Source organism: Mesoplodon bidens (genome assembly GCF_964165515.1).
Source record: "Mesoplodon bidens genome assembly, chromosome: 1".
Taxonomy (NCBI): domain Eukaryota; kingdom Metazoa; phylum Chordata; class Mammalia; order Artiodactyla; family Ziphiidae; genus Mesoplodon; species Mesoplodon bidens.
The window spans coordinates 193,826,828-193,852,456 of record NC_138176.1 but is presented as its reverse complement, the minus strand read 5'-3'; the positions used below and the strand labels follow the sequence as shown (position 1 = coordinate 193,852,456).

Below are 25,629 nucleotides of genomic sequence, written 5' to 3'. Positions count from 1 at the left end.
CTCCATGGGTGACTTCATCCACTGCCATGATTTCAGCAAACACCTCTTGCTGATAGTCTCAAATCTATACATCTCTAGCCAACAGCATTCCTGTGAACATCAGATCATATATTTGATTATCAAATAGACATCTCTGCCAACATAGCACTTAGGCTCATTTCCCTTTTTCCATTCTATATTTTTAGTTGGCTCCACTAGTATTGCCATTGTCCAGCTATTCAGCTTAGAAATCTGGGAGTCATTCTTATTTCCCATGATCACATTCAATCAAAAACAAAATTCTACCAATTTTATTTATTAATATTTATTAAGTATTCTTGAATCCATATTTTCTACCCATTTTTACCTTCCTTACCCCAGTCAGACCTTTTCAATTTTTTTCTAGATCATCCGGCAGCTCCCTGACTCTTCTTTCTGAATTCAGTTTGTGTTTTTCTTCAATCCGGCTGTAAATTTGGCTATACCATTCTATTGCATTCTTCAGTGGTTTCTCCCCCATTAGGAAGAAGTCTTCATTCCAATCATGATAACCAAATCCATCCTTGATCCAGCCTTTCCCTGACCCATCTACTTCTCTATTCACGGCTCTTATCTTTTGTCACTTCTGACCACATGAGTTATATTTCATAATAACAGAACTGCTTCCAGTTCTCTTTGCATGCACATGCACTGGAGTAGAGAAGCACACCTCCCACCAATACCACCACCAACCTCACCACCACCACAACTACTACCACCACCACCATTCTGTTCTCTAGCTTCTGTGGCCTAGAGTCATCTTTTTCTCTTTCGCTTTTTATCTCGTCAATATCCAAGACATCTTTTGCTCACTGAACTAGTACAGGTGTCACCTACTCCTAAAAGAAAAAGGTTTTGCTACAGTTTTGTTACAGTTTCTTCACTCTGCTCCCATATACCACCTACATATTTCTTTTATTTATCATGTTGTATATTAATTATCTGTTTTGCATAAGTCTTACCCCACTAAATTGTGAGCTCCTTGAGGTCAGCAGTCACATTATTCAGTTTTGAAATCTCAATTTCTAATATAGCTTAGCATATACTAGGTGCCCCAAACCTTAATTGAATGAATGAATTTAATAAGTAAATAAATTAATTCTAATATTTACTAACTCATAGTGACTCATATTTGGCCATGTGTTTATCTTATTTAATTGAAACAAATAGTATATGTATATATAGTGCCATCAATATAAAGCACATCTAATCCATTATTGTTTATGCAATCCATATAAATTCCTCTAAGAATTTAAATCAGGGAAGTAGAGCCCAAATCTTCCAAAATAGTAGAAAGGGAATCTCCAGTCTCGAAGAATATTCAAAAGCATGCAAATCATAAGCTCTAATAACTCTCCATAAATTATTCTTAATTTCTTCTCACCCTTAATTTTCTCACATCTCAAATTGTTCTAATCTACTAAACTCTCCTAAAATACTCTCTGGGGTCCTTCTCATGATACCTACTCCTCATTTCTTTTTTATTTAGACTGTTACCTAGGAAGAGAGAATCCTTCCTGTTTAATAAAGTGGGGAAAAGGAACAACAGAGCAGTAGACCACTAGCTTCTCTTTAGCAGGGAGGGGCAGAGAGTGTTATAGACCACAGCACGCTGACAATTGCTGTCTGAGCACATATATATATGTGTTTGAATATGACATTACTCTTTGGATTATTGGTCAATTACTATTTTATATTGTTATGTAGAAGACATCTTTATGTGAAGTACTCTTCCACCGCAGGTGATTGAATCCTCTCTTAAAACAAAAACAAAAACAAAAACAAACCCTGAACATGTAGCCCTTTCAACCATAACTATAATGCAAGTGTGTTTAAAGCAGCCCATTGGTTTATTGAAAGGAGAAATCTTGGACTCAGTACTCTGCTTTCTTTCTTTGTAGCTTGTGGTTAGAGTCTATTACTTCGTGCTTTCTACATCAGCAACAGCTGTATGCTGAAGCTCCAAGGAAAACCTCTCTCAAATAGTTCTGTTGCAAAGAGAAAATAACATTTACAAACTTTGACAGGAAATATACCCTTGAGCCATGTTTAATTTTGAAACTTGAATGGAAAAGTCCACTGCATGGAGAAGCCAGCCACACAGGATCCTGAGCTGAGTCTATTGTTAGAAGCGGCACCAACAATGCACAGAGCTCTGGGTGGGGCATGAGCTCTGAGAGCTGTACACACTGGCCTGCGGGGGACCTGGACAAGGCCCACTTAGACGACGACCTCACCACAGATTTATACAAGCTCAGGAAGAGGCAAAGCAGAAAACCTACCACTTGGTGAAGCATCTTTACATAACCAGAGTTTGGCTTTGCATTAGCTTACTTAGATGACAGTTTCACAGATTTTCAAAAATAACTTCGTTTTACTCATTCACTCATTAAATCATCATATTCCTATAATTGGGAAGTTCTTCATAGTTTGGGATAGAAAGTCCTCCCTCAGTCAGGTCCCGGGGGCAGTGCCTGATCATCCCAGTGCCCTTAACTTTACATAATCCGTGTTTCTGTGTCCTCACTAGTGTCATGGGGGTAGGGTGAGGTCTTGTTTTGTTTAGCTCTTTCAGTAAAGGCTACACAGTCAGCCACATCTGAATGCCAGTAGCTGGTTTAAAGCCTTCTGTCCCAGTAGTGATCACAGGTTTTAAAGGAATGCCTGGCCTCATTAGTAGATGTTTCTCAGTAATTCAGTATTGTGTTAAATTGCCCTACCACGACTAATCAAAGTCTTATTTTCATGTCCAACTACTTCTGTAGTTTGTGAGGTTGCCCCAGCATATTAGGGCTAGGATGAGTATTCATGTCTGTTGTGATTCAGGCTACCAGAGATTCTGCATTCAGTAAAGAAGAACAATTATGGTATTAGGGTACTGCTCCCAGGCCAAAGAACTTCCCACAGAAGTCAGAAGCTGTCTCTGAAGATATTGTTCGAAGTGTTCCTAGGACAGCCATTTTTGAGGGATTCTGTCCTAATAGGCCTGAGTCACTTTATTGAGTAACTGTTAGTTTCTTACAAAAAATGGCTGCTTTTGGAGTGTTGGACAGCATGAATTTTGGGACCCCATCTCATGACACCAGGCATTTTGTAGCTCTTCTTTGCCCTGAAGCCATTATTAGCCAATATACCTCCTCAACTTCTTCTCTCTCACCTCTATTTTTCCAAGAGATTTTTTTCTTTCCATGTTACTTGAGCTGAGTTAGAGCTACGCTATGTCACCGTGATAGATTTCCCTAGGTCCAAACATTGGGAGGAAGAGGTCAGGGAATCTATCTGAGACCTTCCTTCCTGGAAGGCACCTAGATTTGTGAAAATTTCTCTTTTTCCACATCCAAATTCCTCATAGCAAGAGGAATGCTGATTCAATGTTAGACTAAAGGTCCTGTCACATCATTTCTCCTAGAGAGGGTTAACTCAGGGGCCACTCAGGGGTTCAAGGTGACCCATCTCTCTAGACAGCTGGCAGCTGCTTCTGTCTGAGGGGGGAAAATATCTTAAACCATTTAAATATATGGCACACAGCTATGTATAAAGATGTTTTATGATGCTCCACACACAAAAAAATTGATTAGATCTAAATATTTCTTTACACTGGGGACTAGTACTACGATCTGTTGAGAGGTATTAAAGAGTCTTTTTCACAGGGGTCTAAAATGGAACAAAATCTTATCAGTCTGGGATAGTTTTAGTAGGGTTCTATTATAGGGCTAGTGAATGGAGGAAATAGCCTCTGGGTCCTTGTAATCAAGTGTCTTGTTTGCTTTTTAAAGACTGAATATTAATTGCTTACACTTGAATTCTAAATCAGAAGGTTTTGGGAAGTGAGCTCTCAGGATTTGGATTCTGTTGGCTTATTTGGCATATAAATGAATCCTTCATACGTTTGTGGGGAAATTTTAACTTCTGTACCACTGTAATTACTCAACAATTTATATGAGATCCTGATCACCACTAAAATCAATGAATAGCAAAATATTCTCATGCCTAATAAGAGTTTAGTTATTTTTAGTTTATTATGGAAGGTTTATTGTCTGTTTTTATTCTGCAGCCCCCACCCCAGATATACGACAAACAGCTGGATGAAAGAGAACACACCATTGAAGAATGGAAAGGTGACCCTACTGCTTAAATAAGTGTACCTTTTGCTTTATTGAAACTCAGAAAACATCTTTAAGGCTTTTCCTTTTAAAACAATTTAGTAACAGATGATTTTCTAAGTGCTATCCTCTTAGACCATTTTCAAAGCTCCTAAAACTTCATCTGTCTTTTCATACTAATAACAGTATTGCACTTACTCAAGAATGAAAGGAATTAATTACTGACACTTTATAAAAAATAGTACTGATTGTCAAAATATTTGTCATGGTGGAGGACAAACTTTAATTCAAAATTTTAGAATTAAACATTCCATGTTTGTACATAAAATTATCACATAAAATGGATAAAATTATGCCTGAGATGGTTTTAGTCATCATAGAATAAAAGATAGTGAATATATGAATTCATTCACTTGATTTATAGGACTTGAGAATTTAAATGAAAATTCATGTATCTGAGTGGCTTATTCTCCTTTAAAGTAAGAAAAGAGTGAATGAATACATTAATTAACTTTTTTTTCAAGAAAACTTTTTCAAACACATACTGCATGATCAAGGTCATAGTCAGGATAAGACAAGGTGGAGAAGAATTGTTCCACTAACAAATAACCACAGAGTAGAATAAATATGATAAAGCCAAATGCAGATTATAACACATGATTAGGTCATTATGAGGAGGAACAGAAAGGGGAGATCTGAAGGGAAGAACATTTGAGCTACTTGAAAGAATTAATAATTATAAGTTTGGAAAAGAAAAAAAATTGAGGAAAATACCAGAATGAAGATACAAGAGGAAACCAAAGGGTAAGAATGAGCAAAAAGTGTTATAAAGTTAGTAAAGAGAATCCCCTGTTCAAGAGGTCATGTTGGAGAGTATGGAAAAATAAGCACGTATAAACAGTAGATCAAGTAAAAAAAAAAAAAAAGATGAGGATGATAGACAGAAAAAGACTTGATTTGATCTAAATAAGGACCAGAAGGCACTCAGGGGTTCATGATTAGGTGAGTGATAGGGTATAAATATCACTTGAGGAGGATGGACATAGACTAAATTCTGAAAAACTGAAGAAATACCTGTAAAGGATGATGATTATATAAATTGTAAACCATTGCAAAGCACGAATGAATGGCACAGAATAATTTGTAGCTAAAAGCTATAAAGTAAAAAGTAATGAAGATATACATATTTTTAATTCTAGTAATGAAAAAGCCAGAAATGGATGCAAGTTTGGGAATAAATATAATAATTTTTTAATGTTGGATTTTATGCAAGTTTAGTTTTACAAATCCAAGATTTGAATCTAAGAAAAAGATGAATAAGAGTTGGAAAACTGATAGAAAGTAACAATTTAAAGCCACAAGAAGAATATGTGTATCTCTTAGGAAGTGAACATAAAAGAAAAATGGAGGTTCAAAACTGAGCCATTAAAATCCATAAGAGATAAAATTAGAATGCATCAGAAATCTCCCAAAGAATTCAGAAAACAAGTAATGTGTACTCTTCATACATTTTCTTGCTTAAATGCTTTATTGAGCACCTACTTTTGCCAGGCTCTGTGTTATTTCAAGAAAATGTAGAAATAGAAGGGTAAAGAAATTCCACTTGGTTTGTAATTTACTCAGCCCCATCAACATGTTATTACTTGTCATTAACTAATGAATTTCCTCTTTGGGTTAAGGAGAAAATTGATTTTTATAACACTGATAACTTTCTTACAGAACTTATTTACAAGGAAGTCATGAATTCGGAAGAAAAGACTAAGAATGGAGTTGTGAAAGGACAGCCTTCTCCTTCAGGTACTCACTCTCAGTGAATAACCAATAAACCAACACTTGTGTATTTTTCTTGGCCTTAAGGAGAGATTGCAGTCAATAACATTGCCAATAGAGCACATGAACTAATATCACATGACTGTTTTTCCCTCAAATGATTTTAGTTTTATTCCTTTTGATATTTAGTGTGCATTCATTCTGATTATTCTGATTATAATGACCTAGCACAAGAGTTCTTTCAGAACTTATTTTTTTTTTTTTTTTAAAGTTTATTTATTTATTTTTTTAATTAGTTTCTGCTTTATAACAAAGTGAATCAGTCATACATATACATCTGTTCCCACATCCCTTCCCTCATGCATCTCCCTCCCTCCCACCCTCCCCATCCCACCCCTCCAGGCGGTCACAAAGCAACGAGCTGATCTCCCTGTGCTCTGCGGCTGCTTCCCACTATCTATCTACCTTACGTTTGGTAGTGTATACACGTCCATGCCTCTCTTTCGCCTTGTCACAGCCCACCCTTCCCCCTCCCCATATCCTCAAGTCCATTCTCAAGTAGGTCTGCGTCTTCATTCCCGTTTTGCCCCTAGGTTCTTCATGACATTTTTTTTTTAAATTCCGTATATATGTGTTAGCATACGGTATTTGTCTTTCTCTTTCTGACTAACTTCACTCTGTATGACAGACTCTAGGTCTATCCACCTCATTACAAATAGCTCAGTTTCGTTTCTTTTTATGGCTGAGTAATATTCCATTGTATATATGTGCCACATCTTCTTTATCCATTCATCCGATGATGGACACTTAGGTTGTTTCCAGCTCCGGGCTATTGTGAATAGAGCTGCAATGAACATTTTGGTACATGTCTCTTTTTGAATTATGGTTTTCTCAGGGTATATGCCCAGTAGTGGGATTGCTGGGTCATATGGTAGTTCTATTTGTAGTTTTTTAAGGAACCTCCATACCGTTCTCCATAGTGGCTGTACCAATTCACATTCCCACCAGCAGTGCAAGAGTGTTCCCTTTTCTCCACACCCTCTCCAGAATTTATTGTTTCTAGATTTCTTGATGATGGCCATTCTGACTGGTGTGAGATGATATCTCATTGTAGTTTTGATTTGCATTTCTCTAATGATTAATGATGTTGAGCATTCTTTCATGTGTTTGTTGGCAGTCTGTATATCTTCTTTGGAGAAATGCCTATTTAAGTCTTCTGCCCATTTTTGGATTGGGTTGTCTGTTTTTTTGCTATTGAGCTGCATGAGCTGTTTATAAATTTTGGAGATTAATCCTTTGTCAGTTGCTTCATTTGCAAATATTTTCTCCCATTCTGAGGGTTGTCTTTTGGTCTTCTTTATGGTTTCCTTTGCTGTGCAAAAGCTTTGAAGTTTCATTAGGTCCCATTTGTTTATCTTTGTTTTTATTTCCATTTCTCTAGGAGGTGGGTCCAAAAGGATCTTGCTGTGATTTATGTCATAGAGTGTTCTACCTATGTTTTCCTCTAAGAGTTTGATAGTTTCTGGCCTTACATTTAAGTCTTTAATCCATTTTGAGCTTATTTTTGTGTATGGTGCTAGGGAATGATCTAATCTCAAACTTTTACATGTCCCTGTCCAGTTTTCCCAGCACCACTTATTGAAGAGGCTGTCCTTTCTCCACTGTACATTCCTGCCTCCTTTATCAAAGATAAGTTGGCCATATGTGCGTGGGTTTATCTCTGGGCTTTCTATCCTGATCCACTGATCTATCTTTCTGTTTTTATGCCAGTACCAGACTGTCTTAATTACTGTAGCTTTGTAGTATAGTCTGAAGTCAGGGAGCCTGATTCCTCCAGCTCCGTTTTTCGTTCTCAAGATTGCTTTAGCTATTCGGGGCCTTTTGTTTTTCCAAACAAATTTTGAAATTTTTTGTTCTAGTTCTGTGAAAAATGCCATTGGTAGTTTGATAGGGATTGCATTGAATCTGTAGATTGCTTTCGGTAGTAGAGTCATTTTCACAATATTGATTCTTCCAATCCAGGAGCATGGTATATCTCTCCATCTATTTGTATCATCTTTAATTTCTTTCATCAGTGTCTTATAGTTTTCTGCATACAGGTCTTTTGTCTCCTTAGGTAGGTTTATTCCTAGATATTTTATTCTTTTTGTTGCGATGGTAAATGGGAGTGTTTTCTTGATTTCATTTTCAGATTTTTCATCATTAGTGTACAGGAATGCCAGAGATTTCTGTACATTAATTTTATATCCTGCTACTTTACCAAATTCATTGATTAGCTCTAGTAGTTTTTCGGTAGCATCTTTAGGATTCTCTATGTATAGTATCATGTCATCTGCAAACAGTGACAGCTTTACTTCTTCTTTTCCAATTTGGATTCCTTTTATTTCCTTTTCTTCTCTGATTGCTGTGGCTAAAACTTCCAAAACTATGTTGAATAAGAGTGGTGAGAGTGGGCAGCCTTGTCTTGTTCCTGATCTTAGTGGAAATGGTTTCAGTTTTTCACCATTGAGGACAATGTTGGCTGTGGGTTTGTCATATATGGCCTTTATTATGTTGAGGAAAGATCCCTCTATACCTACTTTCTGCAGGGTTTTTATCATAAATGGGTGTTGAATTTTGTCGAAAGCTTTCTCTGCATCTATTGAGATGATCATATGGTTTTTCTCCTTCAACTTGTTAATATGGTGTATTACATTGATTGATTTGCGTATATTGAAGAATCCTTGCATTCCTGGGATAAACCCCACTTGATCATGGTGTATGATCCTTTTAATGTGCTCTTGGATTCTGTTTGCTAGTATTTTGTTGAGGATTTTTGCATCTATGTTCATCAGTGATATTGGCCTGTAGTTTTCTTTCTTTGTGACATCCTTGCCTGGTTTTGGTATCAAGGTGATGTCGGCCTCGTAGAATGAGTTTGGGAGTGTTCCTCCCTCTGCTATATTTTGGAAGAGTTTGAGAAGGATAGGTGTTAGCTCTTCTCTAAATGTTTGATAGAATTCACCTGTGAAGCCATCTGGTCCTGGGCTTTTGTTTGATGGAAGATTTTTAATCACAGTTTCAATTTCAGTGCTTGTGATTGGTCTATTCATATTTTCTATTTCTTCCTGAGTCAGTCTTGGCAGGTTGTGCATTTCTAAGAATGTGTCCATTTCTTCCAGGTTGTCCATTTTATTGGAATAGAGTTGCTTATAGTAATCTCTCATAATCTTTTGTATTTCTGCAGTGTCAGTTGTTACTTCTCCTTTTTCATTTCTAATTCTATTGATTTGAGTCTTCTCCCTTTTTTTCTTGATGAGTCTGGCTAATGGTTTGTCAATTTTGTTTATCTTCTCAAAGAACCAGCTTTTAGTTTGGTTGATCTTTGCTATCGTTTCCTTCATTTCTTTTTCATTTATTTCTGATCTGATCTTTATGATTTCTTTCCTTCTGCTAGCTTTGGGGTATTTTTGTTCTTCTTTCTCTAATTGCTTTAGGTGCAGGGTCAGGTTGTTTACTCGAAATGCTTCCTGTTTCTTAAGGTGGGATTGTATTGCTATAAACTTCCCCCTTAGAACTGCTTTTGCTGCGTCCCATAGGTTTTGGGTCGTCGTGTCTCCATTGTCATTTGTTTCTAGGTATTTTTTAATTTCCTCTTTGATTTCTTCAGTGATCACTTCGTTATTGAGTAGTGTATTGTTTAGCCTCCATGTGTTTGTATTTTTTACACATCTTTTCCTGTAATTGATGTCTAGTCTCATAGCATTGTGGTCGGAGAAGATACTTGATACAATTTCAATTTTCTTAAAATTACCGAGGCTTGATTTGTGACCCAAGATATGATCTATCCTGGAGAATGTTCCATGAGCACTTGAGAAAAATGTGTATTCTGTTGTTTTTGGATGGAATGTCCTATAAATATCAACTAAGTCCATCTCGTTTAATGTATCATTTAAAGCTTGTGTTTCCTTATTTATTTTCATTTTGGATGATCTGTCCATTGGTGAAAGTGGGGTGTTAAAGTCCCCTACTATGATTGTGTTACTGTCGATTTCCCCTTTTATGGCTGTTAGTATTTGCCTTATGTATTGAGGTGCTCCTATGTTGGGTGCATAAATATTTACAATTGTTATATCTTCTTCTTGGATCGATCCCTTTATCGTTATGTAGTGTCCTTCCTTGTCTCTTCTAATAGTCTTTATTTTAAAGTCTATTTTGTCTGATATAAGAATTGCTACTCCAGCTTTCTTTTGATTTCCATTTGCATGGAATATCTTTTTCCATCCCTTTACTTTCAATCTGTATGTGTCTCTAGGTCTGAAGTGGGTCTCTTGTAGACAGCATATATATGGGTCTTGTTTTTGTATCCATTCAGCCACTCTGTGTCTTTTGGTGGGAGCATTTAGTCCATTTACATTTAAGGTAATTATTGATATGTATGTTCCTATTCCCATTTCCTTAATTGCTTTGGGTTCGTTATTGTAGGTATATTCCTTCTGTTGTGTTTCTTGCCTAGAGAAGTTCCTTTAGCATTTGTTGTAAAGCTGGTTTGGTGGTGCTGAACTCTCTCAGCTTTTGCTTGTCTGTAAAGGTTTTAATTTCTCCATCAAATCTGAATGAGATCCTTGCTGGGTAGAGTAATCTAGGTTGCAGGTTTCTCTCCTTCATCACTTTAATTATGTCCTGCCACTCCCTTCTGGCTTGTAGGGTTTCTGCTGAGAGATCAGCTGTTAACCTTATGGGGATTCCCTTGTGTGTTATTTGTTGTTTTTGCCTTGCTGCTTTTAATATGATTTCTTTGTGTTTAATTTTTGACAGTTTGATTAATATGTGTCTTGGTGTATTTCTCCTTGGATTTATTCTGTATGGGACTCTCTGTGCCTCCTGGACTTGATTAACTATTTCCTTTCCCATATTGGGGAAGTTTTCAACTATAATCTCTTCAAATATTTTCTCAGTCCCTTTCTTTTTCTCTTCTTCTTCTGGAACCCCTATAATTCGAATGTTGGTGCGTTTAATGTTGTCCCAAAGATCTCTGAGACTCTCCTCTGTTCTTTTCATTCTTTTTTCTTTATTTTGCTCTGCATCAGTTATTTCCACTATTTTATCTTCCACCTCACTTATCCGTTCTTCTGCCTCAGTTATTCTGCTATTGATCCCATCTAGAGTATTTTTCATTTCATTTATTGTGTTTTTAATCGATGCTTGATTCATCTTTAGTTCTTCTAGGTCCTTGTTAACTGTTTCTTGCATGTTGTCTATTCTATTTCCAAGATTATGGATCATGGAAATAGAATCTTGGATCAGCTTTACTATCATTATTCTGAATTCTTTTTCAGGTAGACTGCCTATTACCTCTTCATTTGTTAGGTCTGGTAGGTGTTTATCTTGCTCCTTCACCTGCTGTGTGTTTTTCTGCCTTCTCATTTTGCTTATGTTACTGTGTTTGGGGTCTCCTTTTTGCCGGCTGCAGATTCGTAGTTCCCGTTGTTTTTGGTGTCTGACCCCAGTGGCTAAGGTTGTTTCAGTAGGTTGTGTAGGCTTCCTGGTGGGGGGGACTAATTCCTGTGCTCTGGTGGTTGAGGCTCGATCTTGTCTTTCTGGTGGACAGGTCCACGTCTGGTGGTGTGTTTTGGGGTGCCTATGGCCTTATTATGTTTTTAGGTAGCCTCTCTGCTAATGGGTGGGGTTGTGTTCCTGCCTTGCTAGTTGCTTGGCATAGGGTGACCCGCACTGTAGCTTGCTGGTCGTTGACTGAAGCTGGGTGCTGGTGTTGGGATGGAGATCTCTGGGAGATTTTCGCTGCTTGATATTATGTGGAGCTGGGAGGTCTCTTGTGGACCCGTGTCCTGAAGTTGGCTCTCCCACTTCAGAGGCACAGCACTGGCTCCTGGCTGCAGCACCAAGAGCCTTTCATCCACCCGGCTCAGAGTAACAGGGAGAAAAAGTAGAAAGAAAGAATTAGTAGAAGAAAGAAAGAGAGAGGGAAAGAAAGGAAGAAGGGAAGAAAGGAAGGAAGGAAGGAAGGAAGAAAGAAAGGAGGGAGGGAGGGAGGAAGGATGGAAAGAAAGAAGGAAAGAAAGGAGGGAGGGAGGGAGGAAGGAAAGGAAGAAAGACAGGAGGGAGGGAGGAAGGAAAGAAAAAGAAAGTGGAAAGAAGAAGGGTGGGAGGGAGGAAAGAAAAAGAAAGAAGGAAAGGAGGAGCGGAGGGAGGGAGGGAGGAAGGGAGAGTAGGAAAAAAAGAAAGAGCAGGTAAAGTAAAATAGAATAAAGTATGAAATATAGTAGCGTTATTAAAATTAGAAAGTAATTATTAAAAAAAAAAAAAAAACCGGACCGATAGAACCCTGAGACATATGGTGGAAGCAAAGCTATACAGAGAGAATCTTACACAGAAGATTACACATACACATTCACAAAAAGAGAGCAGGGGGAAAAATCAAAAATCTTGCTCTCCAAGTCCACCTCCTCAATTTGGGATAATTCGTCGTAAAAAGAGGAAAAGGGCGAGAAGTCTGAAATCTTGCTCTCTAAGTCCACCTCCTTAATTTGGAATAATTCGTTGTAAAAAGAGGAAAAGGGGGGAAAGTCTTAAATCTTGTCCTCAAAGTCCACTTCCTCAATTTGGGATGATTCGCTGTCCATTCATGCACTCCACAGACGCAGGGCACATCAAATGGACCGTGGAGCTTTAATCCGCTGCCTCCGAGGCTGCACAGAGAGATTTCCCTGCCTCTGCTCTCACAGCTCCCGGGTCTCAGCCTTGGACCTGGCCCCGCCTCTGCGCGTAGGTCGCCGGAGGGCGTCCGTTCTTCGCTCAGACAGGACGGGTTTAAAGGAGCCGCTGATTCGGGGGCTCTGGCTCACTCAGGCAGAGGGGAGGGAGGGGCGCGCAGTGTGGGGCGGGCCTGCGGCGGCAGAGGCCGGCGTGACGTTGCAGCAGCCCGTGGCGCTCCGTGCGCTTTCCCGGGAAAGCCGTCCCCGGGTCTCGGGGACCCCGGCAGTGGCGGGGTGCACAGGTCCCCCGGAAGGCGGGGCGGACAGTGACCCGCGCTCGCACACAGGCCCCGCGGCGGCGGCAGCAGCGGCGGCGGCGGCGGGCCGCGGCGGCGGGCGGCGGCGGCGGCGGCGGCCCACGCCCGTCTCCGAGGTCCGTGCCTTACCCGCGGCTCGTGCCTGTCTCCGGCGCTTCCCCAAGCAGCCCTCTTAATGCCCTCTCCTCGCGCACCAGGAAACAAAAGGGAAAAAAGTCTCTTGCCTCTTCAGCAGCTCCAGACCCTTTCCCCGGACTCCCTCCGGGCTAGCCGTGGTGCACTAACCCCTTCAGGCTCTCTTCCTGCCGCCAGCCCCAGTCCTCTCCCTGCGCTCCGACTAGAACTTATTTTAAGATAATAAGGAATCTTAAAGAAATGTTAACATGGGCTGGTTAAAGGGTAACTGTGCCTCATCAAAATTCAGAACCGTAATGCCCTCTTGACCACCGAGTCAATGTAGAGTTCAGGAATCCCTCCAGCCAAAACCTTTTCCTTCATTCACTCTAATGTTTGCACTCTTCACAAGGTTGATGTAACCGTAGTTGAAGCCTTAACCAAGATGAGATTCAATTAAAGTCAGCATAGAAAATCTTTCAGTTTGCAATCTACAGAATCTAACACACGTTTGTACATATACATATTTTACTGATCTTACTAATGTGCTTTAGAATTATTTGAAGTAATTTACTTACACTTATTAATGCTAGTATATTTTTCCTAAGACTTATGCTTTGAATAGAAAGAGAATATCTTTAGATTTAAACAACACTCAGATCATGCTGGCAAAAATGTAGGCTGCAAATTATTAGTTTAGAGGAAAGTAGACCTGGTGTAGACCTTTGATGTATAATTTTTTCCCATGCACTTTATTTTTTCATTTCCATCTTTATTTATTTTTTAATACTTTTTATTGGAGTATAGTTGATTTACAATGTTGTGTTAGTTTCAGGTGCATAGCAAAGTGAATCAGTTATACATATACATATATCCATCCTTTTTAAGATTCTTTTCCCATATTGGTTATTATAGAGGTTTGAGTAGAGTTCCCTGTGTTATACAGTAGGTCCTTGTTAGTTATCCATTTTACGTACAGTAGTGTGTATATATATCAATCCCAATCTCCTAATTTATCCCTCCCTTCCCTTTCCCTCCTGGTAACCATAAGTTTGTTTTCTACATTTGTGACTCTATTTCTGTTTTGTAAATAAGTTCATTTGCACTATTTTTTTTAGATTCCACATATAAGTGATATCATGTGATATTTGTCTTTCTCTGACTGACTTCACTCAGTATGACAATCTCTAGGTGCATGTTGCTGCAGATGGCATTATTTTGTTCCTTTTTATGGCTGAGTAATATTCCATTGTATATATGTACTACATCTTCTTTATTCATTCATCTGTCAATGGGCATTTAGCTTGCTTCCCTGTCCTGGCTATTGTGAATAGTGCTGCAATGAACATTGGGGTGCATGTGCCTTTTTGAATTATGGTTTTCTCAGGGTCTATGCCCAGGAGTGAGATTGCTGGGTCATACGGTAGTTCCATATCTAGTTTTTTAGGGAACTTCCATAGTCTTCTCCATAGTGGTATGGAGGTTCCCATGCACTTTAACTTGTTTCAGGAAACAGGTAGGATGAATTAATCAGTTCTTCACACTGATAACTGCTCTTTAGTTTGTACCCACAGCCACTCTGATGCCCAAACAGATGCAATTCTCGTATGACCTGCGTTTCTCACCTCTAGATTGGAAGAAATGTCAATTCTATCTCAAGTCTTCCCGTTCCTCAAAGAGGGTTAAGGGAATCATTGGGGTTGGTAGTCTACCCACCCTATTTATTCAGCCTAGCATCCATATCGATACAGGTCTGTAGAAGCTGCTTCTAACTTACCTGCATGTTCCAACTGCTGCTGATTAAAAACCCAAAGCCTGAATCCTACAGCCTCAAGATACCACCTGCTAAAGCAGAAAGACTCCTTACCTTAAGAATTCCCATAATGGCCAGAACATATTTTCTTATAATCATTAAGAAGATGAAATACCAGGATCCAGTGAAGGGTGACCTAGCATCTCAGGCTGGGACTGGACAAGTTTAGCAGACTGTCATCTTTATTTCAAATTATCATGAATTCATCTTTTTTTCCTTTTTACAAAGAGCTCAGAATCATGCCACCCACTCCAGAACACCCCATCTTCTGCTCGTCTCCTCCTCCACTTTCCCCTTGGCCCCAACCAGGTCTCCACAGCAACTAATCTGTGATGACATAAAAATTCATAATTCTCTTTTCAATACTTTCACAACACTTCTACAAAAGTCTTCTTATTCCCATGATTCATTTCATGCAAACTGTACGGCTCAGAGTGGGAAAAATGGGATTAGAAATGGTACAAGTGAGACAATTAATCATTAATTAATGAATGGTCTGCCATATGAAGAAATGTTTAAGTATTTGGTAAAGGAACAAAGTTTGTATGTTATTAAGGCCAAATTCTTTAATCATTAAAACCATAATTCTTATGCAAAAATAAAATGATTGCATGAAGAAGTTTCTTTTAACTCATTAATGAGGGAAATGGCAGAATAACAGTTCCATGAAGATATGAGAAATTAGGATTTACATAGTCTTTGGAAAAAAGAACACTGAAATAAGATTACTAAATTAAATCAAAACTTGTAAATGTCCTACAGGGCAACCAGACCTATCTTTGTGGTTATCTTTTCTACCAGGCAGAAAGATAAAACAGAGTTTCACTTTATCAGCTTTCTACGAGTTTACAGTGTTGTAAAACGTCTGGCCCCTAATCAATTGAGAATATTAAGTCCAAAAAGTTATTTTCCACAAAACAGTCAGATGACCCTTAGGAGGGCTTGTTAAAAAATGCTCAAGTATGATATTAAAAAGTTACATGCTCATTTTTTGCACTAATCCCAAGTGTTGGATAATTTTCCTTAACAGTGTCTAAGGCTATTGACATAAATAATTTCTACATGCTCTGAATAGATGAACCTGAGTCCTGACCGAGTAAATCCTTTTTAAGTTTGCAAGAAATACATTTAAGGTGAATAAAGTGGACGACTAGTTTACAGAGCAGTTTGTTATTTCTGGAATGACTGGAAAATAAATGCATTCCACTATAATATTTAATGATGAATATAACTAGTCATAGAGAAATTAAAATATTGGCCAGAATGCATGAGATTGCTGCCAATTCAGATTCAATTTGTTTAAAATCAAACATATCCTCTCTATTTAGATTCACCCACTCAGCAGTAAATTTTTTCTCAACTTTCCCATTTCTATTAATGGCAGCTCTATCTTCTTAGCCTCCCAGCCTGAAACCCCTGATTGATCTTTTACTCCATACTCACCTTATGACTGAGTCATTTTCTACATCCTAAAAATTTTGTTTGCTGGATGTCTTACATCTAATTACCATGCCTTTCCTTTAACAGCATTATGATTGAAGTTTTCCTGAAATAATTTTCCAGACTTCAGTCTCTACTTAAGTTGATCTTTCAAAACTATAGGTTTGAGCAATAATTCCACTGATCAATGCCTCCAGTGGCTTTGCATCACTTATAATTTAAGCCTAGTAACCTCTCCCTGACATGGATAGCCCTCTGTAATCCACGTTTTTCCACCTTTCATACTACACCAATTCTAGGGTCCTGTATTGCCATTGTCTTACTTGACTGGATCCCTACCTTTTGGAATGCTGCCCATTCATAAGTATTCTCTTATTGAATACCACCTTATTCCAAAATATTTTTTATATCTGTTCCAAAAGACTTTTCATATCTTCCCAAAGAATAGGATCTTTTCTTCATATGGGTCCTACTAGTACCTGTATTTTAAACATAGTCTTATTACCCTTATTGACTGAAATTCACTGAGAAGAAAGATGGTATGTATTCACCTTTGTGTATCATGCAGTGCCTGAGTATTGTGCCTTGCACATAATACTAGCTTGATAAATATTTGAAAATTGCTGCTTAGGTTCTCCCTTAGCATGTTTCTTGGTGCTATTCCAAAGACAGAATTCAGGACAGGATTATAACTTTAATATAGTATGCAATTCAGTATGTTCCTATGCCAGTAAATATTTATTCACCCTACTAGTCACCATGAAGATAAATGAACCAAATATCAGTACATAAATTGTTGCTTTTGGCATTTGCTCATGCTTCATATATAAAGGTTTGTGGCTTTCAGGTGGTTGTTTGATTTATTCATTTTTAGAAATGCATATTCCTGAATTTCTTTTGCACGCCTGTTTAGTTTAATATGTTAATGATTAATTATAAAATATGCCACATAGGCTCTATGTGCATGTGAGAAGACCAAACTATTTTTTAACCATTCCAACTACCTGTAACAATACTAAATTATCTACCTTCTACACATGCTCTTAACTATAGTTGACTGGCTTAAACAATTTATAGTTAAAATGATTCTGGATTCAGTCTTTCATGACACGATTTTAAAGGAAAATATTCCTGGCTTAATTTTGAGAAATCATATGTATAATATATATTATATGACATATTTGTGTCTGATGTATTTGTGTGCATCATGTGGAGACATAGAATAGCCATGTGCTGGAGTTGACTCTTGCAGCTCATGAGAGCCACTTGTGTACATCCAACTATGGTTTTTTTGACCTCATATTGTAGCTTGAAATCTACCATGTAGGATTTAAGACATAGAAATTGGCTAACTCTACAAATCAATGCATTCCTCCCCCGGAGAACCAATTGTTAAATTTTTATTGGAACACTAGCGTGTGTGTGTGTGTGTGTGTGTGTGTACATGGTGTATGTATGTGTGTGTGTATATATATATATATACATATATATATATATATATATATATATATATATATATATATATATATATATATGCAGTAACCTAGGCTGGGAAGAAAAAGCAATTGTCAAGAAAATTTGTGAAAAGTCAGCTTTTTTTGCATTCTTCATTATATTCACCTTTTCTCATTAATGTTGCATATCACATTTTATTTTGTAAATAGTTAGGATGAAGTAATATTACAACATTAAGACTTTATTACAACATTGTTGTAATAATGTTGTAATATTACAACATTAATATTACAACATTAAGACTCCCTTAATATTCAGTCACAGCAATTCTGGGAGCCCCACAGCAAGGGAATAAGTTAATGCAGTTTCTCAGTGACAAAATTGTTCTAATACCCAAACTCATGTTTTAGTGATGCTTTTTAAAAATGTAAATAGGAAGTTAAATGCGCATTTGCCTAATAATACACAGGTTTGAAATTTATTGATGGAATTGTATATCAATAAGAAATAAATCTAAACCTCAGATACATTTCTAAATAAATAATTGTACTCCCTTCTGCTATCTGATTTCACTTGAATAGTGATTTATTTTCAAGAATAACATGGCTTCTTGCTTTCTGAATTGATTTGTAAAGATTGCTGAGGGAATAGCACTCCGTGAATATAAATAAATTTTCATCTGAAAGTATTTGTTATAGAATGTTAGAGCTAGAACAGACTAGGAGGTCATCTAACTCTCAGTCTGTTCACCACCTCATTGTGTCTGAGAAGTAAACCTCCCACAAGTAACAATGACTCACCAAGATAGGGATGCTTAACATCAGGATGGGTAGAGATTTTTTTAGAAACTCTACACGGAAGATAAAGCTTTTCAGGTGATTTTAACATATAGCCCTTCCCCCTCCATATTCTGCACCCCATGGGAGTGTGTCCCTCCCAATTAATCACAGATCTAGTCCAGTAACTTTTTTACTTAAAAACCTCAGCCCCGGGCTTCCCTGGTGGTGCAGTGGTTGAGAGCCCGCCTGCCAATGCAGGGGACACGGGTTCGTGCCCCGGTCCGGGAAGATCCCACATGCTGCGGAGTGGCTGGGCCCGTGAGCCATGGCCTCTGGGCCTGCACTTCCGGAGCCTGTGCTCCGCAACGGGAGAGGCCACAGCAGTGAGAGGCCCGCGTACCGCAAAAAAGAAAAAACAAAAAAACAGACTTGAGAGGATCATCCAGTAAAGCCAGAGGTGGCTACAGTCAAGAGGCATATATTATGGTGCAATAGAAAAAGTAATACAGAAGTAAAAGTTTTTTTATATTATAGTGGGGGGCAATTTTTAACAACCATCTCTTTTTTTAAAAAACGAATGATTATAGCATTTACTAATTTCTATGCTGTAAATATTCTCACTATGATCAATTTCAAGATACTAGTGTAACATCAGTGAGGGCAGAGTTGGAAAGAAATGCTAATAACTGACTCTCAAAAGCCTCTAAAAGCCACTCTAGCACACCACTAGATAATACACATGATTCTCCCACCATAGCACTGTGTAAAGAGGAACGCTTCTCATACAACCCTTCTCATGGGAATGAAATGGGGATTTTATAGAGGAAGCATTAGAAGAGAGGATGAGAATCTCTTTTAATGCATTTGTGCTATAAGAAATCAGGAACAATAATCTACGGAACCCTAGAAATACAGCTGATAAAGATTCTGAACTTTGAGTAATTGAATACCAACTATAATTTGCATTCAACTTTGATAAAATAGATGGCAGGGCCATTCCAACACAGAAGATAGAAATTACAGAAAGCCAGCTGATGAACAAAAGGAGAAGAAAGACAACTGCAACAAAGTGATTTCCCTTAGCCAAAACTAGGTCAGCAGTTTCAACCATTTCATAGCAGGGAGAAATTTGCTTTCCCTCACAGAATCTCTCTAGAAGAGTACACACAAAAGATACTCAGCGTTTTGTTAAACTGAGTACTTATTCTGTGCTCAAGAGTTGGGATAGAGGAAGATAGAAGAAATTAAGAAATATAATGAAAGAAATCAAAAGAAGCAAGGGAAACATAAACATGAACTAATCATGTGACAAAACTATATATAATGGGCTGACCCATATAGCATAACACTTAGAATGGTAAGTACATTGAAAATATGCTGATTATAAAATAGGTGCAGTAGGAATGTGATCCCCTGTATATGAAGAATTTATTTTATTTTGTTTTTTTAAAGAAGATGTTGGGAGTAGGAGTTTATTAATTAATTTATTTATTTTTGCTGTGTTGGGTCCTCGCTTCTGTGCGAGGGCTTCCCCCAGTTGTGGCAAGCAGGGACCACTCTTCATCGTGGCACGTGGGCCTCCCACCATTGAGGCCCCTCTTGTTGCGGAGCACAAGCTACAGACGTGCAGGCTCAGTAGTTGTGGCCCATGGGCCTAGTTGCTCCGCGACATGTGGGATCCTCCCAGACCAGGGCTCGAACCCACGTCTCCTGCATTGGCAGGCAGATTCTCAACCACTGCACCACCAGGGAAGCTCTGAATAATTTATTAAAAGCTGCCCTGACTTTTGTTGCCTTCATTCAGAATTATTTATAGATAAAAATTTGTGTTTTACTGGAGAAATTTCCTCAATATTTTTGTATAATTTCTCTAGCTGCCATTGTTGTGGGTTTGTGTTTATTTGTAAATATCAGTCTTATAAGGGAACCTAATCTCAGCTAAGTCTTATCTCACCCTGCTTGAATCAGTACTCAGCTTTAACTGTGACCATTGGAACATGTCCACATAATCAATTTCAACCAGGAAAGGAGAAAAAGCTTATCTCAAAAGGATACCAGGTCTATTTTGTTGAGATACTTTAAAATACTTTTTGGTTTGCATTAAGCCAAGGGACACAGAATAGCTAAAATAATCTTGAAAAAGAACACAGTTGGAGGATTCACACTTCCTTATTTCAAAACTTACCATAAACCTGTAATAGTCAAGACAGTGTGGTATTTGCATGAATATACACATACAGATCATTGAAATGAAATTGAGAGTGCAGAAATAAAGCCTCATATTTATGGTCAATTGATTTTTAACAAGGATTTCAAGACAATTCCATGGGCAAAGAATAGTCTTTTCAGTAACTGGAGCTGGGATAGATCTCCACATGCAAAAGAATGAAGGTGAATCTCTACCTCATCATATGCAAAAATGAAACACAAAATGGATCATAGTCTTAAATGTAAGGGGTACAATTATAAAACATAGGAGTAAATCTTCATGATCTTTGGTTAGGAAATGGTTTCTTAGATATAACACTAAAAGCACAAATGACAAAAAACATAGTTAAATCCAACTTAATATTAAAGAAGTGTGCTTCAAAAGACACCATCAAGAAAGTGAAAAGAGGGCTTCCCTGGTGGCGCAGTGGTTGAGAGTCTGCCTGCCGATGCAGGGGACGTGGGTTCGTGCCCCAGTCCGGGAAGATACCACATGCTGCAGAGTAGCTAGGCCCGTGAGCCATGGCCGCTGAGCCTAAGCGTCCGGAGCCTGTGCTCCGCAATGGAAGAGGCCACAACAGTGAGAGGCCCGTGTACTGCAAAAAAAAAAGAAAAAAGAAAAGAAAAAAGAAAAGAAAGTGAAAAGACAATCCATAGAATAGGAGAAAAACATCAGCAAATCTTACATGATAAGGGACTTGTATCCATAATATATAAAGAACTCTTACAATCCACTAATAAAAAGAACATAACACAATTTAAAAAATGGCCTAAGTATCTGAACAGACATTTCTCCAAAGAAAATATACAAGTGTTTAACAAGCACATGAAAAGATGCTCAACATAATTAGCTATCAGGAAAATGCAAATAAATCACAATGAGATACCATTTCACATATATTAGGATGGCTATCATCAAAAAGATAGATAATAAGTGTTGGAGAGGATAGGGAAAATTGGAGCCCTCATACACTGCTGGTAGGAATGTAAACTGATGCAGCCACTTTGAAAAACAGTTTGGCTGTTCCTCAAATATCAAACATAGAGTTATTCTATGACCCAGCAATTCTCCTCTTAAGTATTTACCCAAGAGAAATAAAACCTTGTACATTAATGCTCATAACAACATTATTCATAACAGCCAAAAAGTAGAAACAACCTAAATGTCCATCAAATGACCAGTGACTAATAAATAGTTAAACAAAAGTGATGTATTCATACAGTAGAATGTTATTCAGCCATAAAAAGGAATGAAGTAGTAATTTAAATGAACCTTGAAAATATTATGCTGTGTGAAAGAAACCAGTCACAAAAGATCACATATTGTATGATTCCATTTAACTGATATGTCCAGAATAGACAATTTTATAGAGACAGAAAGTAAGTTAGTCATTGCCTCGGGTTGGTAAGAAACAGAGTGTAGGGTTTCCTTTTGGGGTGATGAAAACACTACAAAATTGATTCTTTTGGTGGTTGCACAACTTTGTGACTATCCTAAAAAAACATTGAATTGTACAAATTAGATTTGTGAATTTTGTCTCAATGAAGCTGCTTTAAAAAGTTACATGGGCAATATTTTATATTTCAAGTCAAAACTAAATCTAAACTCTAGTACTGTGATTTGAAAGCCATCTGTAATATAGGGATATATCATCTAGGAGATAAATGGACAGTAACCTCACTCTGTTGGCCCACAATTGATCAAGTCTTTATTAGAATCCTATAGCTAGTTTTAATCACTACCCTTTAATAATTATGTGGAAAAATTGAATATGATTCTGAGAAGCCCATCACAGTGATGCTCAATTATTACAGGCCAAAGCTGATAAAAGAACATGAGGATGTTGGTATAATTTAATCTAGAATCAAGGAGAAAAAGCAGAGCTGGGTATTTGGGCTATGTAATCAAGGGTTGTTTGCTGCCATAGGAAATCTACTAGTATATGTCACGAGAGGAAATGAACTAGCTCTGCACCATATCTGTAAAGGATATAATTAAGTAAAGTTGGAATAAATTGAAACCAGGTAACTTCACATTATATATTTTTCTGATAATGGGAGCAAAATTATTTACAGGAAGATGTTAACAAGACAGATTTAAAAATCTAGAGACACTTAAGATTAGGAAGTACAGATACTTTTAAGAGTTTAAAGAACATGAAAAATGTATAAGCCTTTGTGTATGAAAATACAGGATACAAATGGTTATATTAAATGATTACAGTTAAAGAAACTTCCTAGCAAAAAGACTAGAAAGAAATATACCAGAAGTTTAACCATTCTTATCATTAATTTGAGGATGAGTGCATATTGTTACCTTTTTTCCTGTATTTTTTATATTTCTCACAATTTACATAAATATATTTATAATCAACAAACAAAAATTTAAAAAGCATATAGGGTACATATAATCTGTTTTAGTTTATGTGTGTGCGTCCTCTCCAGATACTGTCTCACTTAAAAAAAAAAATTTGTTGGGCTTCCCTGGTGGCGCGGTGGCTGAGAGTCCGCCTGCCGATGCAGGGGACGCAGGTTCGTGCCCCAGTCCGGGAGGATCGCACGTGCCACGCGGAGCGGCTGGGCCCGTGAGCCGTGGCCGCTGGGCCTGCGTGTCCGGAGTCTGTGCTCCGCAACGGGAGAGGCCACAACAGTGAGAGGTCCGCGTACCACAAAAAAAAAAAAAAAATTATGTATGTATGTATGTATGTATGTATTTATGGCTGCATTGGGTCTCTGTTGCTGCACACGGGCTTTCTCTAGTTGCGGTGAGCGGGGGCTACTCTTCGTTGCGGTGCAGTCTTCTCATTGCGGTGCCTTCTCTTGTTGTGGAGCATGGGCTTTAGGTGCATGGGCTTCAGTAGTCGTGGCATGCGGGCTCAGTAGTTGTGGCTCATGGGCTCTGGAGCTAAGGCTGAGTAGTTGTGGTGCACGAGCTCAGTTGCTCCCTGCATGTGGAATCTTCCTGGATCAGGGCTGGAACCCGTGTCCCCTGCATTGGCAGGTGGATTCTTAACCACTGCGCCACCAGGGAAGTCCAATTGTCACATTTTAATCACATTCTTTCCTCAGGCAAGAAATGTCTACACCAGGAACAAAGAGATTGTGTTAACCTCTCCACTTCATTAGATTTTTTTTCTGAATTATTAGATCTATCTGATAACACTATCTTATTTGGGATTTATGATTTTCACCAAATATATCTTATACACTATATTTGCTCAAATAAAATACAATGTAGCGAGAATTCCTCATCTCTTATTTTATATGCTTATACTTTAGATATTTTTAATAGCGAACTATTTCACAAAACATACATTTTACCACCCATATTGCTTGAGTATAAAGAATCTATAAAGAGAAAAAGTAATTGGACTCTTTCCAGGGTGCTCTGGTTTAATTCGATTTTACAATGCCACTGGCTCATCTTTCCTTTGTGGTTCTCAAAGCTGTTGTAGCTCAGCAAGTATTTACTGAGTGATTACCATGAGCAAGTTTCTTCTCAGAGTTCAAAATCTTTATATTCCCACATAGCAGATAAATTTTTAAAATTTTGCAAATTAATCTAAGTTAGTAATTCAGAGCTCTTATTTGGAGATTCCCAGGTAAGCAAGCCTGCTGGAAACTAAACACACAATCAACAGGTGTGCTCCAGCTTCTATTCTTTTTTTGGTCTATGGTAACTTTCATCCACAGTCCTAGTTGGCTTTTCTATATGGACCTTTAAGTTGGATATCAAATTAATGACTACATAATCATATTTACTTAATATACGTTCATTTCTCTAGAGCTGTAGCCTCCAAGTAATTCTGATTTCTGGGCTTCCCCTCAGCCCATATTTCTGGGGTAGGCATCTTATGTGTATTTGTTTTAATAGCTCACTGAATTTGAAAGCATCCAGGCTCAGATGATTACATTAAAGGATTTTGCTCATTTGCCTTCTCCATAGAACAGTGGTCTTCAGCCCTTGACACCACAGTCTCTGGGGAGCTTTTAAAACATGCAAATGCCTTGACTTCACCCAAGGCCAACTGTATTACAATATTGGAGGTACAAGGGGTGATCGGGGTTTTTAGTGGGTTTTTTTGTTTATTTTTTGTTTTCCTTTAAGAGCATTACAGGTGATTTCTAAGGTAGAGTGAGATTTGACAATTACTGCATTAGCCTGTGAATAACTTGTGACCAGGGATGCTGTGTTGTTATCTTGATTTTCACCATCTAATACAGTGCTCAGTATTCGTTGTTCTATGAAAGTTTGTCAAATGAGTGATGGACCAGACATCCCCTATCATATTTGCCCGTGCCTGCAACCTGAGTGACATTCAGCTAAGTCCAGTTCCAGGTTTAGTCATGTTGGTCTTCATTTTCTTAGCACAGGTGCAGCAGTGAACAGCAGTGAGAGTCTCCCTCCATCCTCGTCTGTCAACGATATCTCCTCAATGTCCACCGACCAGACCCTGGCATCTGACACTGACAGCAGCCTGGAAGCCTCGGCAGGACCCCTGGGTTGTTGCAGGTGACTAGCCGCCTGCCTGCGAAACCCAGCGTTCTTCAGGAGATGATCTGATGGAACACACACACACAGACACTCACGCACACACACAAACACAGACACGCAACGACAAGAAAACAGCAAGGGAGAGAATCCGAGCCTAAAATTGAAACAAATCTTTCAGCCTGCTTCTTCTCCAGAGTTCTGTATTGCAGCTAAGCCAAATGTATATTTAACTTCTAGTTGCTCTTGCTTTGGTCTTCTTCTAACGATGCTTACTACAGAAAGCAAATCAAACACAATTAGAGAAGCCTTTTCCATAAAGTGTAATTTTAATGGCTGCAGAACCAGCGACCTGTAACTGCCCTTTCAAATGGCATGACAAGGTGTGCAGTGGCCCCATCCAGCATGTGTGTGTCTCTATCTTG

General features: G+C 38.2%; 1 protein-coding gene across 4 annotated transcripts in view; it reads left to right on the top strand.

Moving 5' to 3' along the window:
- The window catches only part of MAPK10 (mitogen-activated protein kinase 10), a gene marked incomplete at both ends in the record, with an annotated part of 170,796 nt that extends 145,567 nt beyond the window's left edge, over positions 1–25,229 (top strand). For all 4 annotated transcript variants that reach the window (XM_081238356.1, XM_081238355.1, XM_081238354.1 and 1 more), the window contains 3 exons: positions 4,073–4,136; positions 5,841–5,918; positions 25,087–25,229. In XM_081238356.1, the coding sequence (XP_081094482.1) occupies positions 4,073–4,136; positions 5,841–5,918; positions 25,087–25,229 (285 nt within the window). The remainder of the gene's footprint in view (positions 1–4,072; positions 4,137–5,840; positions 5,919–25,086) is intronic.
- Positions 25,230–25,629: the final 400 nt, after the last annotated feature.